Consider the following 14,016-nt stretch of genomic DNA (forward strand, 5'->3'; position numbering starts at 1 on the left):
ACATTCAAGCTTTAGATACCAAGTTTAAGACTGGTCCAAGCTTTCAGCAATCTGCTGCTGTGACTCATCAGTCTTCTGGAGCCATGCTTCTCAACCTTTTTTTAACCCGAGGCCTATTTCACGCAATTGCAATTTTTGTCGAAGCCCAATCAGATTTAATACAAATCTTTTTTAATCTTATTTTTGGCCAACATCGCGGCACACCTGAGAGAGCTTCGAGGCCACCCGGTTGAGAAGTACTGTTCTAGAGGACACTTTTCTCTTTGAAACAAATTCCTGGAACCATTTTCACAGTTGTTCCATGATAATGCTGCCTTGTTTTTACTTCTTGTGTTTAATACACAGTGGCCATGAAACTCATCTGAACTGACAGGAAAGGTAGGTGGATAGTCTCATATTATTTCAAGATGTAAAATATTCCAAAGCTGTTTGTCATCTCTTACAATGACATGTAAGGGTGACTATCTTTGAAATGTAAGGAAAATAGAATGGACTAATGGCGAGAATTCTGACAATTATTGTACATGAACATTACGTACCATCTGATCACGGCATAAATAGGGTCTACGGTGTCCTAAATCTATCCACATCTGTTATGACCTTGTATCACAAACCAAATGTTGTTGGATAACCTTCTTATCAAAATATTTCTCATTTTGACAGGAGAGGGTCTCACCTAACGATGATACATAACTGTTCGAAGTTTGATGCTCCTGACCAACTGAACAAGATCTAACCTCAATGAACATCACTTTCAAGAAGAATGGGCCATGAAGTTGAGGACTGACTGCTGTGTACCGGCTCAATATTTTGTGTGCGAATAGAGATATTCAAAAATCTGTGTCAAACACAATGAAGGGACATCAAATTTTCGTGAAACTTATGGAGACTATCCCACAGCTGTTGATGTCATACCTTCATACTCTCGTACTCGTCATCGAACATGTCAAGGAAGAGCTCATCTCCTCGATAAAAATTCCTCAGCAACAAGACGCTCTCCTCCTTAGCACCCTGCAAGGAGAAAGCATGGGAGTAATGACACTATTAGATCTCTTATGGAATGGTCAGGGAGACAGCTGATATGCACAAGTAATAAATTGCCTTACTAATGCTGATAATGGAGACAGCCTCATATATAGACTATTTTAATTTTTTACACATTAGTGTGGAATATATCAAGAACAAAGTCTCTACCAAATGATATCCAGACTGCCCTTAATGCCATAAAATCAAAATGAAGTTCGTTTTTTACCGCAGAAAAGTTTTCACCTCAAGAATTAAAACAACATTTTTACTTGTAAACAGACACATAATATGCATTGCCAGAGCTTTGTTAATTGTAGAGCATTCATCACACACATATTTATGCCACAAACTAGGCACAAAGTGTTAATTGCCAGAGCTACAAGAATAGAAGTGCATACATACACCACATACTTTTGCCACATAGTTTGCATCAAGTATTACATTCAACTGACAAGCATGAGAAAAAGAGATGCACAGAGGGAAGGGGTTGCACTCATTCTCCCCTCCCCTCTCCCCATTTGCAATTATAAAATCTACCAGGGCTATCTGCTTTTGTTAAAGAACTGGGTAGGTAGGAGAGGGGATAAATCTCATTTCAACAGTGGTGATCACACTTTATGTGGAACTACACATAGTTTCACTACCAGGTATTTTGCTTCACGCAGTTTGGGCAATGTGACCACAAACTTCTCAAGAAGATATCAGCGAACTTTCTTGAGGGAGGAGGGTGCGCAGTTTTTGTCTGTGTGGAGCATGCATCTTAGAGACCAAAACTGCAGGTAGTGTCACATCACTCAAACTTCGCATAGCTTTCTCTATTGTGTGATCGCCTACTCAAACTTCTGATAGCTATCTGGAAGTAAGCTATCGCACACACTTAAACTTCGCCAAGCTTTCTTTGTAGTTAGATCACGTGCTCAAACTTCTGAAAGCTAACGGGAAGTAAACTATCGCATAATTTCGCATTGTGTGAGTGCAGCTTTTGTCTCTCCTCAACTTTGACAACAGGCAAGGCCAAGGTCCTTTGTGAACCTTCAGCAGTCAATGAAGGGAAATTGCAGAGTGAGGGGATGGGTAATGAGCTTTGATGGATTTCTGGCATTCATTCCTCTTCTCCTTGTCAACTTTGACATGGACCAGATGGTGGTCCTCCAGGAGACTCAGTTATTGAGAAGGAGAAAATGGAGGGCAGGTAGGAGTGAAGATGTGGGGTGAAGATGGTGGGAGAAGGCACTGGGGTGTAGAGCAGGATGGGTGAAGTTTGAATTCTCCCTCTCCTCATTGTCATGTGGGGGCAGATGGTGATCTTCAGGGAGCTTCCATCACTGATGGGGGGGGGGGGGGGTACAGGATATGAAAGGGGAAGCAAACCCAAACAGATATGTCAATTGAGTTAATGCAATAATACTAGTAGAACACATCGGCAAAGTTTGAGGAAAATCAGACAATCCATTGCAAAGGTATGCATCTTTACAAGTTTTGAGGTGGCCATTGCTGGATGAGAAGACTTCAATACTAAAGTGAAAATATGTCCATACATGTACGTGATGTCACAAAATATTGTAGACTTCTCATCTAGCAATGGCAGCACTGCAACTTGAAGAATTCATAACATTTGAACAGATTGTCTGATTTTCTCAAACATGAAACTTTGCTGATAATCTTTACTAATATTGCTCCATTCCCTCAATTAACAATATTTGGGCTTCATTCTTCGTTAACCCAATAAGGACAGGCTGATTTTGCTGTAAGACACATTTCTCATGGACAGCTGCCTGAGTATACTCGGGACTAGTCTTCAGCGGGTTAAAGGGCCCCTGAAACCCAAATGCATGTTAATTTGTGTTGATTCATGATACCCTCAACATCACTTCTGCGGTGAAACGAATATCTAGAAACATTCCATATATTTTTAATGATTTTTCTTCTATTTTTCTTCAGATTACTTGAGAACGCCCACAAAAAATCCTTCCAAACCAATATTCCTCAGATGACCTCATTTGTCAATTATGGCTAAAGTACTGAAATGTTTCACAAAAGACGTTGGAATGCATCTTCCCCTCGACTCGGCATAACTTGCATGTTCCCTCGCCATGTCTTTTGTGAGTCACATTAATATCACAGAAACATACAAGTTATGTTGAGTCGAGGGGAAGGTGCATTCCAATGTCTTTTGTTAAACATTTCAGTACTTTAGCAATGTTTGACAGATAAGGTCATCTGAGGAATATTGGTTTGGAAGGATTTTTTGTGGGCGTTCCCAAGTAATCTGAAGAAAAATAGAAGAAAAAATTGTTGAGGACAAGATCACAGTCCTCTAGGAACTTTCACTTATTGACGAGGAGAAAATGGAAGCATCATGGGAGAGAAGATGAGTGGTTTGGCAGATACATGAGAGGATGGGTGGTGGTATTTAATTTTCTCTTTCCTCAGTTTGACAGTGACAAGGTGGTGATCCTTGGGGACCATTGAAGTCAAAGAGGAGAAAGTTGAGAGCTGGTGAGGGAGATAATGAATGGAGAAGGGGAGTGAGGCAATCTACATTCATTCCTTGCTTGGACACAGGAAGGTAGTGCGTAGATAGTGGTCCCCTAAAAAGAACCATAAAGTGCAAATCCACCCCACGTTCTCGCAGGCTTTCATAAACAGAGTATAATCAGAAGCAAGAGTGGTAAAATTTCTGTCAAAATTGTACTAAAGATATGAAAATTATGGGATTTATACAAGTTTCATACATTATCAGAAACAATGATATTAGTCGCAACCACAAACAGGAAGAGGCAGAGGTGATGATGTCATCATCTCACATGTTTCCCACTGACCCGTGCATGAATCTTTACAATATGGGTTTCTGACCCCCCCCCCCCCAAAAAAAAAAATATTAAAAAAATAAAAAAATTTAAAACTAGATATATCGCTACGGCTACTGATATGCCTCCGCCATAATGCATGGTTCTCCTAATAGGTCTATAGTACAATGTCTTGACAATGTGTGATGACAGTTTCACACAATTGGCAAAATATTAAAATGACAGGTTTGACACAAATGTGCTGAATGTTCACTTTCCTAGAACTAGGTTCAATTGGATGAATGATTAAAATGTCAGAGTGCAGGTATTTGGGGAACTGATGATTTTTACTTGACTTTTGACCCTTTTATAAGTATTTATGCATTGAGTAATTTTCAAGGTATTGAGAAAAAGTATAATTTCAGTATCAAATGGGAAAATAGCATTATCTAAACCTGGCATTTGACCTTTGACCTCACAGTTCCAAAGAGAATCACTGTTAGGTTGAACATGCATAAATATGTAAGTTTCATGATGATACCTTGAGTTACTTTCGAGATATGGAGGAAAAAGTGCAATTAAGCACTTTCACTTGACCTTTTACCTTTTGACCTTTGACCTTTTGGCAAGAAACTTCCCCAAAAATATATATTGGGTAATACATGCCATACATCAAGTTTTAAAAAAAAAAACCTTCAGGCATATTGCATTCTAAGGAAAGTAGTGATATTTTGAGGAGTTGACCTTGACCTTTGACCCCTGACCTTTGACCCATGACCCCCAACTTCCCTAAATAATCACTGCCCATCGGTACAAGCATATATACTAAGTTCCATGAAGATACCTTGAACCATTTGCGAGATATGGAGAAAAACATGAAATTTCAATTTTTTTTCACAAAATAACCTGTGACCTTTGACCTTTGACCCTGTGACCCTAAAATCCACACAAAGTATTATCCCCCAAGGATATACCCTCATACCAAGTTTGATGTAAAACCACCACACGGTTCTTGAGATATCGACAAAAACAAAACGGGACGGACGGACGGACGGACGGACGGACGACCCGAAAACATAATGCCTCCGGCCACTTCGTTGCGGAGGCATAAAAATAAGGGTTCTTAGATATAAGCTGTGTCATTTGCTTTACAAACTGGTAGATGATGATTCTTTGGGGGAAAGGGGCTGCATTTGCCTAATCATCACACAAATCTTGATTTTCATTAAGCCAATGGGAGACTTGTGAAGTGATGATATCATTGCCTCTTCCAATTTACATCTCTGGTTGTGACCAATGTCATTCTGTAAAAGCATCTATACCAAGAAGTTCCATAACTTTCTTCTTTTGCATCAGATTTTTGATGAACCTTCTTATCTTTCAATGTCTGACTTTACACTGTTTATTAAAGTCAACTTCAACATGGCATGGTGCTGCACTTGAAATTATTGAGGCAAAGAGTAAAAAAAAAAAAAAAAAAAAAAAAAAAAAAAGTAAATGAATGACTGATAGCCAGAAGTTGATTGGGTAAATCAGGGCTTAAAGAGGAATTCCTGACTAGTCTACAAAGAAAGAGTATGGTCTTATAAGCACAACAGTAAAAGTTTATCAAAATTGAATAAAAAATTTTGGAAGTTACCAAATTGTTGAGTTTTGCTAATTTCCCATTAATCGTGGACAAAAAAAAAATGTGACACATAATGTTATTCCTGGCTGAATATCTTCAAAGTTTTGATCAGTAAGATACTATGTGTCTGAGTACATCAGGTCTTAAGACCACGGCATATTTGTATTTGAGCAACAAAAAAAAAAAGGGAAAAAAAGAAGTAAGTTTCCACATTTTGTGTACAAACTACCTGGTAGAATATATAGGAAGGTATGATTGGATGACATAATCAACTCACTTATTTGTGAATTCATATTGATCGTTCTAATAATACAATGTAGCTTTGTGAAAATCAGCGAGACGTCATAATTTCATAACTTTTTTAATATCTATTTGATGATTTTAATCGTTGTTCACTGTTGTGCTTATGAAACATTACTCCTTCTTATCGGACCAACATTTAAACTGGTTTGGAATTCCCCTTTAAGGGGAGACCCAGTGAGCTCCAGCTATCTATCAATCTACGGATCTCTTCTCACTTCGACACAAGCCAGATGACGGTCCTCCAGGAAGCACTTGCCACGGGTGGGGCTGAAGATGAGCTGCTTGAGGAGAAGGCAAGCCATCTCCAGGGTAACGGGACGGATGCAGCTGTTCAGCTGGCAGCTCTGGTTCATCAGGGCAATCAGACGCTCCACCAGGACGGAGTTGTACACAGTTTTATTCTGCATCACGAAAAAAAAAAGAAGAAAAGATTAACGGTTCAGATTCAATGCCATGTTCAAAGTGAGAATATCAGTGAGAGAACAGTATGAATGTCTAGCCTACACAACTGATTATACGATTTTAGATTTATAAGTTATAATGTTCCAGCAAAAGAACCATCAAAATCTTGATAACTTACACTAAAATAAAAATGTTCAATCAATGTGAGTGCACACACATACACGTTTTGTACATAGAGCAGGCAGTCTTCTAAATGGATAAGGGCACATAGAACAAGGTATATTTACATATTCTGTCTCTGGGAGGGATTTAGATGAATTTGAAGCAATTTGTTTTTCTATTTATACTCTTTACATATTCCCATAGTCAAGTGAACAACTTGTGTCATGTAACCCTATTATTGTGGGTAGCTTTGGGGAACTACATGACTGCTTACTTTAAAGACTGCTTTCCTTTGCTTATAGGGATATCAGATTTTCTATTCTTCCTTTTCACCAATCATCATTATCACTCAGTTCATATACCGATAATACAAAAAAGAATGATCCACAAATCATTTAATACCAAGGAGAACATCTCCAAATGATGGAAAAATGGGAATAAAGGAAGGAACTCACCTCGACCCTGTTTGTTAGTAAAACACCTTCTAAAAGATTGTCCTTGATCCCTAGATTGAGGATGAAATGAAACAAAATCTTCTCATAAGTTACAGAACCAGAGAATGGATCAATACCTAGAGCATTCACAGTTTGAAAAACAAAAACAAGAAAACATGATAAATATACTGACAGCAATTCACTGGAAGCATCCCCATAACAGTGAATGAAGAGTAAATTGGATATTGACAGATATGAGATAATTCAATATCTTTGAAATTTCTCTCAAATAACACAAATTCTTTGATTATTGCAAACAGACGACATATCTCTTCATTTATCTTACTTAAAGTCTAAAAGGTATGCACGTCACGATTTAAGCTGAAATAAAGGAAATCAGCGAAGGAAATATAACTGAATAACTAAATTCAAAATATCTGTTTTGGGGGGAAGGGAAAGGATTATTGTGCCTCCCTTAAATCTTTGAGGAAGGGGAAAAAACTGTGAGTGCAAAGTAAAGGACATAATTTGGAGGAATCTGGCATAATCAGCTTTATGATTACTTATTGCTACCGCACATGAAAATAGGTGTACTGAAGCAATCTTCAAACAAAAATTAAGCTCAGCAATCACACATTCTGACATATCATTTAAAAAAAGAAAAACAAGAACAAAAATAAAAAAAAAAAAACTTGCATAAAAATAATGGTAGTGTAGTCACTTGATGAAAAAATTATTCACAGATATGGTGATTCTGGTTTTATAGATAATACCTGAAATGCCACTACCTCCTTTGCAACATAATAGAACAGATCTCCGAGTATGGGAAGTGCTCTACACCATCTGACGCTTTGCTGATAAAACAGCAAAGTGCTTTCAAGTCCTTTGTACAAATGCCTATGGCTAGTGCTCACCTTCATTGGACCCCATGGCATACAGGAGGCACAAGGCAAAGAGCGCACGGTAGTCACCATGGTTACAGTCTAGCGAATTTAGGACGCATGCAAAGTACGGTCTGCATGTCAAGAAAAACAAGAAAATATGAACTGATATGAGGAAACGTCTCATACCTCTTTGGTTTCAACTTAAGTACAAATATTTATCAAAATACTTTGACAAAAAAAAAAATACATGACATTACATATACATCATCTACAATCATAGTGTATGTTCTCCCATCACATATAGAGAAGGAAAAACAAATCTGCATGAACCTAAGTTGATAGCACAGATACACCTCTCCAAAATGTATTTCAAAGGTACAGCTGTACCCCAGCTAGATTTAATAAAGAATGCATGTCCCAGTGAACTTCTCTCAAACAGATCAAAAATCTTCTCTTAATTTCTCTTAAGCAGATCAAAAATAGCAATATGGTAAACTCTCATAGTTGCTTTTACACACATGCCGATATTTTCCATATACAACTGGAATCAGAATGGCATGTGTCAAATATGCTATTAAATGGCATCATGATTGGGTAATGAAAATGAGAAAACACACAAATTCCTTTTTATTTCCATGTATTTTCTCGTACTGTTTCTCCCAACTAACTTGAGATAAGCTAAAGTCTCCTATTTAGAAAGTAGTGACAATATGCCATCTTAATGAGTTGTTTGTGCCATATAATCTTGTGATCAAGCAATTCATTTCAGCACAAGTCATGCCAAAATCTCTGTGTTTGGTGGCTTGCATCTTCTCATTCCATTTACACAGATGGAACTTGTTTATCAACAATAGAGGATGCCGGATTGCACAGAACCTCAATCCCACCTAAGACAAGCTCTAAAGCAACTGTGGGTAATGTTTATGACTAAAAAATGTTTTCCCCAAAACATGTAAATAAGTATACTTGCCAAGTGTTGTACAATAATTACAATATGAAAGAAAGATATTATTAAGAGGGGTGAAGGCTCAGGTTTGAGTTTTTTCAGTTTGTAGAGGGAGACAAACTGAAGAAACTCAAACCTGAATTACAATATGCACCACCATTGCGAAAGAAACATGGCATCACATTTCAAATAATACACTCACCTGTAGTGCATCAACAAATTACATTAAGGATTGCTCTTGTGAAAAGCAAGTAATTGGGTAAGTGTGCATTTGTAACTGATTTAGTGCACACTGCAAAAGGATGCACATTGTGAAGTAAAGAGTGCCCGTAGCAAAACTGTGAGATTGATCAAGAGCCTATCATGGGAGTAAATGGACATGGTTGATAATCGCAGGGTGCACTATCCAAAACTGCTTGACAAGCTTTGCAGGTTCAACAACACAAGCTTGCAATGGTACTCTTTAGTGAATGTCACATGATATGAGCAGTCAACCAATCAAAAGATGAATAATAATGTTAAAGGATTGTCATTAGTAGCCTGTAATTAAAAAAAAATGTAGTTTGGGGGTTTTTTTTGTGGATAGTGCAGACTTTGGCTGAAGTGCCCTTGTGGAGATTGAATGAATTGAAATGAATGGCATGAATGGAATGAACGGAATGAAGGAATTAAAGGAGACCTCTGGATGATTTTCAGATTTTTACATTTGAACAACTATAAATTAGTTATACTGAGGACAGGGTTTCAGAATTTATGATAATTGCGATGAAGAATGAGAATATTTTCAAAATTCAAAACAAATTGTAATGAACAAGGATGATGACATGGCAGGGTCACCATAAGAATGCATGAGTTGGGGCTCAAGGAAGCAGAACAAAAGAAGAAGCCATGTATAGATTATACACAGGTGATCTCGCGAGCAAGCAGTATTGTAATGGAAATTACACTGCTACATTTTTTAAATATGTGAGCCTCCTATGTCATCATCCTTGTTCAGTGTAATTTGTGATTTGGTTTTTCAAAGTTTTGTTTCTCTGCTCAAGAATCACAATAAATTCCACAGATCTATACATGGAGCTATTGATTTATGTAATACATGATGTGAAATTATGAAAATCGTCTGGAATGCCCCTTTAACCCTATTCTAACTGGGCTATTTGAGACCAAGTTTTTACTGGGGGGGGGGGGGGGGTCAATTTGACCCCCCTTCAGATCTCGGCCACCGATCGCGCGATAGCCGCGAAATTTTGCCTAAAGATAGAGCTGGATGTCAACTACAAGATTACATGGTCATACAATAGAAAAATATTTCCTTTCCATTTTCAATAAATTAATTATGCAAATTTGTGCATGAAATTATATTTTCACCTATAACTCCATTAAAAAGACTGAAGGATTGCTAAATTTTTGTGTCAGAATTCCTCAAGACATATCAAACAATTTTCATGTAAAAAATAGCGCAATCAAAAAAATTTCTTTTGTTTTTTTATTGTTTTGTTAATTTCTTATGTATTTTATTGTTTTTTTCAACCTTTTGTTTTCTATTGTTTTTCTGCCAAAATTTGTTGCAGGCACTTTTTCAGGCTCATCTACACTAGAATTGATTAATTTCAATGGTTAAAAGTTGAAATAATCTCATTTATATCAATTTAACCCAAAAACACAATTTGCATTGGATTTGCACACGATATATGAATTTGAGCTGTTTTGGGGTTGACATGCATATGCAAAACATTACGTAACTTCAGAACGGTGTACCCGGACGTCGCAAATTTGGTCTCAAAATTTGCGGGAGACTTCAATGAAAAAAGTCGTGAAACGACGCGGCAAAATCTTTGCGCGTTGCGGAATCGTGGCGCGAAACGTTGAGGGGGGGTCAATTTGACCCCCTCCCAGTTAGAATAGGGTTAATAAATGGCAGACTGACCGACTGACTGACTGAATGAATGAATGAATGAAGAAATGAATAAATGACTGACTGACTGAATGAATATATGAATGAATAAAGCAGTGACGTGAGCCGATGAATGAGCTGCACTGTACCTGGTGGAAAGGTTGATCTCTTGCCGCTGGAGGGTGGCAGCTAAGCTCTTCTCCTCGTCCGTGCTGTTGGAATCCAGCAGTGGGCTGGTGGGGGAGATGGGTGAGGTCAGCACTGCACTGCTGGTGTTACTAGTTGAGTCAGACTCGCCTGGGGAGGGAAAGGATGGCGATACGCAATTACACACATCACACAGGATTCTTTTGATTCATTCATTTTCATTTCAATCAATACTAAATGCCAGTGAGCAGACTGCAAAGCCTACTTGAAATAAGCACAGGCACTGCGCCATTTGGAAATAAGCCATGTTTTGCCGCGCAGGATTTGGTTCCTCACAACACACGCCTAATGTAACTTGCAAAAGAAATATCTATAGACTATACTCAAAATGAACGAGGTAAAAGTCGTAGTGCCTGGATAAGGGTCTACAAGTTGTACCATCTACAAACTTGGTGTTGTTGTTTGGTAGGAATCCTGTAATTCAAATGAACCTAGATGGGAACAGTCTTTATCACTGCCTTACTTCAGTCTTTCTGTTATCTGTGACATATATAAAAATGATTTCATGAGAATGTAAGATTTTAACTAGGAGTCTCCACCTGAAAAAAGAAATTCAAATGAATGAATTTATTAATCAATACCACTTACAAATTCACTCAATCTTGCCAATGCAATGACTTTATAAAGCATACACATATACCCCTTAACATATACCAGAAGGTGCATGACATCAACATAAATCTACTGTGCTAATTGTCATTTATTTCTCTCTTGAGCAAACTAAAAGAATGCCAAAAAACTTTCTAGACATATCAGTGATTACAGCTGAGAAGTTTCCCAGACTTTTCTTGACCAAAGTCAGCTGGACTCTCACAGTACTCACTTGTACTGGTTCCCCCTGAGCTGGATGTGTCTGGAGGAGGCGACGCCCTTCCAACACCACCTTGCGCCCTATCAGCTTCCGGTGTCTCCTCCTCGTCATCCTCTGGTAGCTCCACATCTCCACCCCTATGCCTCGCCACACCCACTCCTCCTACAGCTCCTCCCTCGTCGGCGGCGGCAACAGCCAGCCCTCTGGAGCCCCGCCTCTCTTGTCCATCTCTGCTGGCACCAGCTCCTCCCTCCTCCTCCTCCTCCATCTCTTCTGTGGGGGAGTCGACGTTGCGGTAGTTTGGTCTGCGCCGCCTCTCACGCATGTCTTGCCGGTTGCGCTCTCGGTTGCTGTCCAGGGAATATTCCAGGCTCTCCGCCGGCTCCACGAATGCTCGAAACGTCTACAATGGGCAAGACACAATAGTTATTCGAGTATATTTTTTCCTCTCCACCACAACACACATCTATTGTTGTGGGCTTCACATCTTCTTTTCAGTTTAGCATCTACTTCACTTGTCTCTGAGAGAGAGAGTCCCAGACCCAGTGAAGGAGAGTGAATACAACCAAGCTGTGACACATATGTGAGGACAATACTTCATATTGGTGGGCTTCTTTGATTACAGCTCGAGATCATCATGCTATGGCTCCAGATAATTGTAATTATCCTGAAAATGATGTCAGAGAGATCTGCGACATGCAGGATACATCATTAATGGGCAATGAAATTTACCAGCTACAAAATGGCCAATGACTCTTCTTCATCTGTTGTCTACTGTGCCGATTGCAAAGTTGCTAAGGATTCAAAATTTGGCAGAAATGTTCATCAAGTGCTATTTCATTTCCCACTGCATTTCTTTCATTCTTTACAGCAGATAATCTTAAGAAAAAAAGGGGGTGGGAGATCTCCTTGCATCACTCACCCCTGATATACCGCTGGTGTCTGTTGGCTGCTCAGCCAGAGTTTGGTGGTTGCCATTAAAGATGATGTATGCCAGCTGGCACACCAATGGCTGGTGCCTCATGATGAGGAACACCTGTGTCAGGATGGGATGCAGAGGTGGAATCAGTGTTCACATTTAAAACACAAGACACTAAAACAAAAAACAAAAAGCAACAAACAAAACAAAACACTAGTAAAAGTTTTGCCAGATCAAAAACACAAGACACAGTATTACTAAGTTCTTGAAATAACAAAAACAGCATTTCATTACATCATCTCAATTTCATAATCATCAGAGAAAAAAAAATACCACAAAACAAAACGGCAGGTTATGGTTTAGGAATGAAATCACTTTCAGAGACCACCATTCTGGCACTAGACAATCATATAAATGAATATGCATATCATTCATCAAAACAGTATTACCCTGAAATATATCTCTACACCAAGAAGGATACACCTTTGCCTGCAGGTTTCAGGATACAGGGTTTTCTCTAAAGTCCAGGTGTATTTCTGATATACATATTTTTCAAAGATCCATTGCGATAGAATTGGTCTTTAAACCACACATACTCTGTAGTGTATTCATTTTTTTTTTTTTCATTTGGAGGTGTATTTCAGATATATATATTTTTCAGAGGTACATTGTGATGAAATTATTCTACAAACCACACATACTCCGAAGTGTTTTCATTTTTGTTACACACAATAAGGGCATCAAGACTAGGGTCAGCAAAAGCCAAAATCGAGTGAGCTCAGCCTTGATTGCTACATGTCTTCATACAAGTTTTATAGTAAAACAAGTGCACTATTACAATAAAAAAAAAGGTAAATTAAACAAAAATATACCCAATTTTGATACAGAAAAAGAACACATATTGATATAAGAAACTGTACTCTTTCGATTAATGTCATTTTTCTGGTCAGTATAACAAAAATAAACATGAATTTAGGTGACAAATGTAGACACTCGTCTACCTTTTGGGAACCTGGTATACCAGGTTTCCGTATACGAGTTGACACTACATAGCACTTTTGACTACTTGCAAAATTGTCTCATTACTCCCGATTAATGCCATATTTTGAGCGCAAATATATGTGGTGAATACTGTAAAACATGATATATTTAAAGCATGAAATTTTCACGTATTGGAGCCGCCAAATCGCGAAATTAAAATGCACACGAAAACCCCCCCCCCAAAAAAAAAAAAAAAAAAACAGTGCCTCCAGCCCTCTTTAAGGAAGAGGCATGAAACCAGTTACTATAACAAGACAGCTTAATGACTGAAACAACAGTTTTTACTGTATACACTCTGTTGAACAAGCCACCAGGTGCAAGGTCTAATGTTAGACTCGATTATTGTAATGTAGCAGACTACCACTGTGGTCTAGCGCCCCCTGTTGTCCATATATAGAAAGTCCCTACAATATCTGTGGCAGAATAAATGATGAACAATGAACCACCAAATTCACCAGATTACTTCACTTTTTTGAGTCATCCAAATCAATGGTCTATGGGCCTGTCAGCCATCAACAGGGACCACACAAACTCTATAATTATCATAATCCTCAAAGATGAAGGGCTCATA

At 38.4% G+C, this 14,016-nt stretch overlaps 1 protein-coding gene across 1 annotated transcript in view; it reads right to left on the minus strand.

Annotated features, from left to right (window-relative positions):
• LOC139724784 (protein CLEC16A-like) overlaps nucleotides 1-14,016 on the minus strand; it is a gene marked incomplete at its 3' end in the record, with an annotated part of 97,558 nt that overhangs the window by 38,970 nt on the left and 44,572 nt on the right. The window contains exons 10-16 of the mRNA XM_071635901.1: nucleotides 12,408-12,521; nucleotides 11,498-11,888; nucleotides 10,617-10,764; nucleotides 7,658-7,758; nucleotides 6,765-6,814; nucleotides 5,961-6,146; nucleotides 916-1,011 (exon numbers count right to left, since the gene is read on the minus strand). Coding sequence (XP_071492002.1) covers nucleotides 916-1,011; nucleotides 5,961-6,146; nucleotides 6,765-6,814; nucleotides 7,658-7,758; nucleotides 10,617-10,764; nucleotides 11,498-11,888; nucleotides 12,408-12,521 — 1,086 coding nt within the window. The remainder of the gene's footprint in view (nucleotides 1-915; nucleotides 1,012-5,960; nucleotides 6,147-6,764; nucleotides 6,815-7,657; nucleotides 7,759-10,616; nucleotides 10,765-11,497; nucleotides 11,889-12,407; nucleotides 12,522-14,016) is intronic.

Source organism: Diadema antillarum, unplaced genomic scaffold (genome assembly GCF_040938485.1).
Source record: "Diadema antillarum isolate AM-2024a unplaced genomic scaffold, OU_Dant_1.0 scf00000229, whole genome shotgun sequence".
NCBI classification, from domain to species: Eukaryota; Metazoa; Echinodermata; class Echinoidea; order Diadematoida; family Diadematidae; genus Diadema; species Diadema antillarum.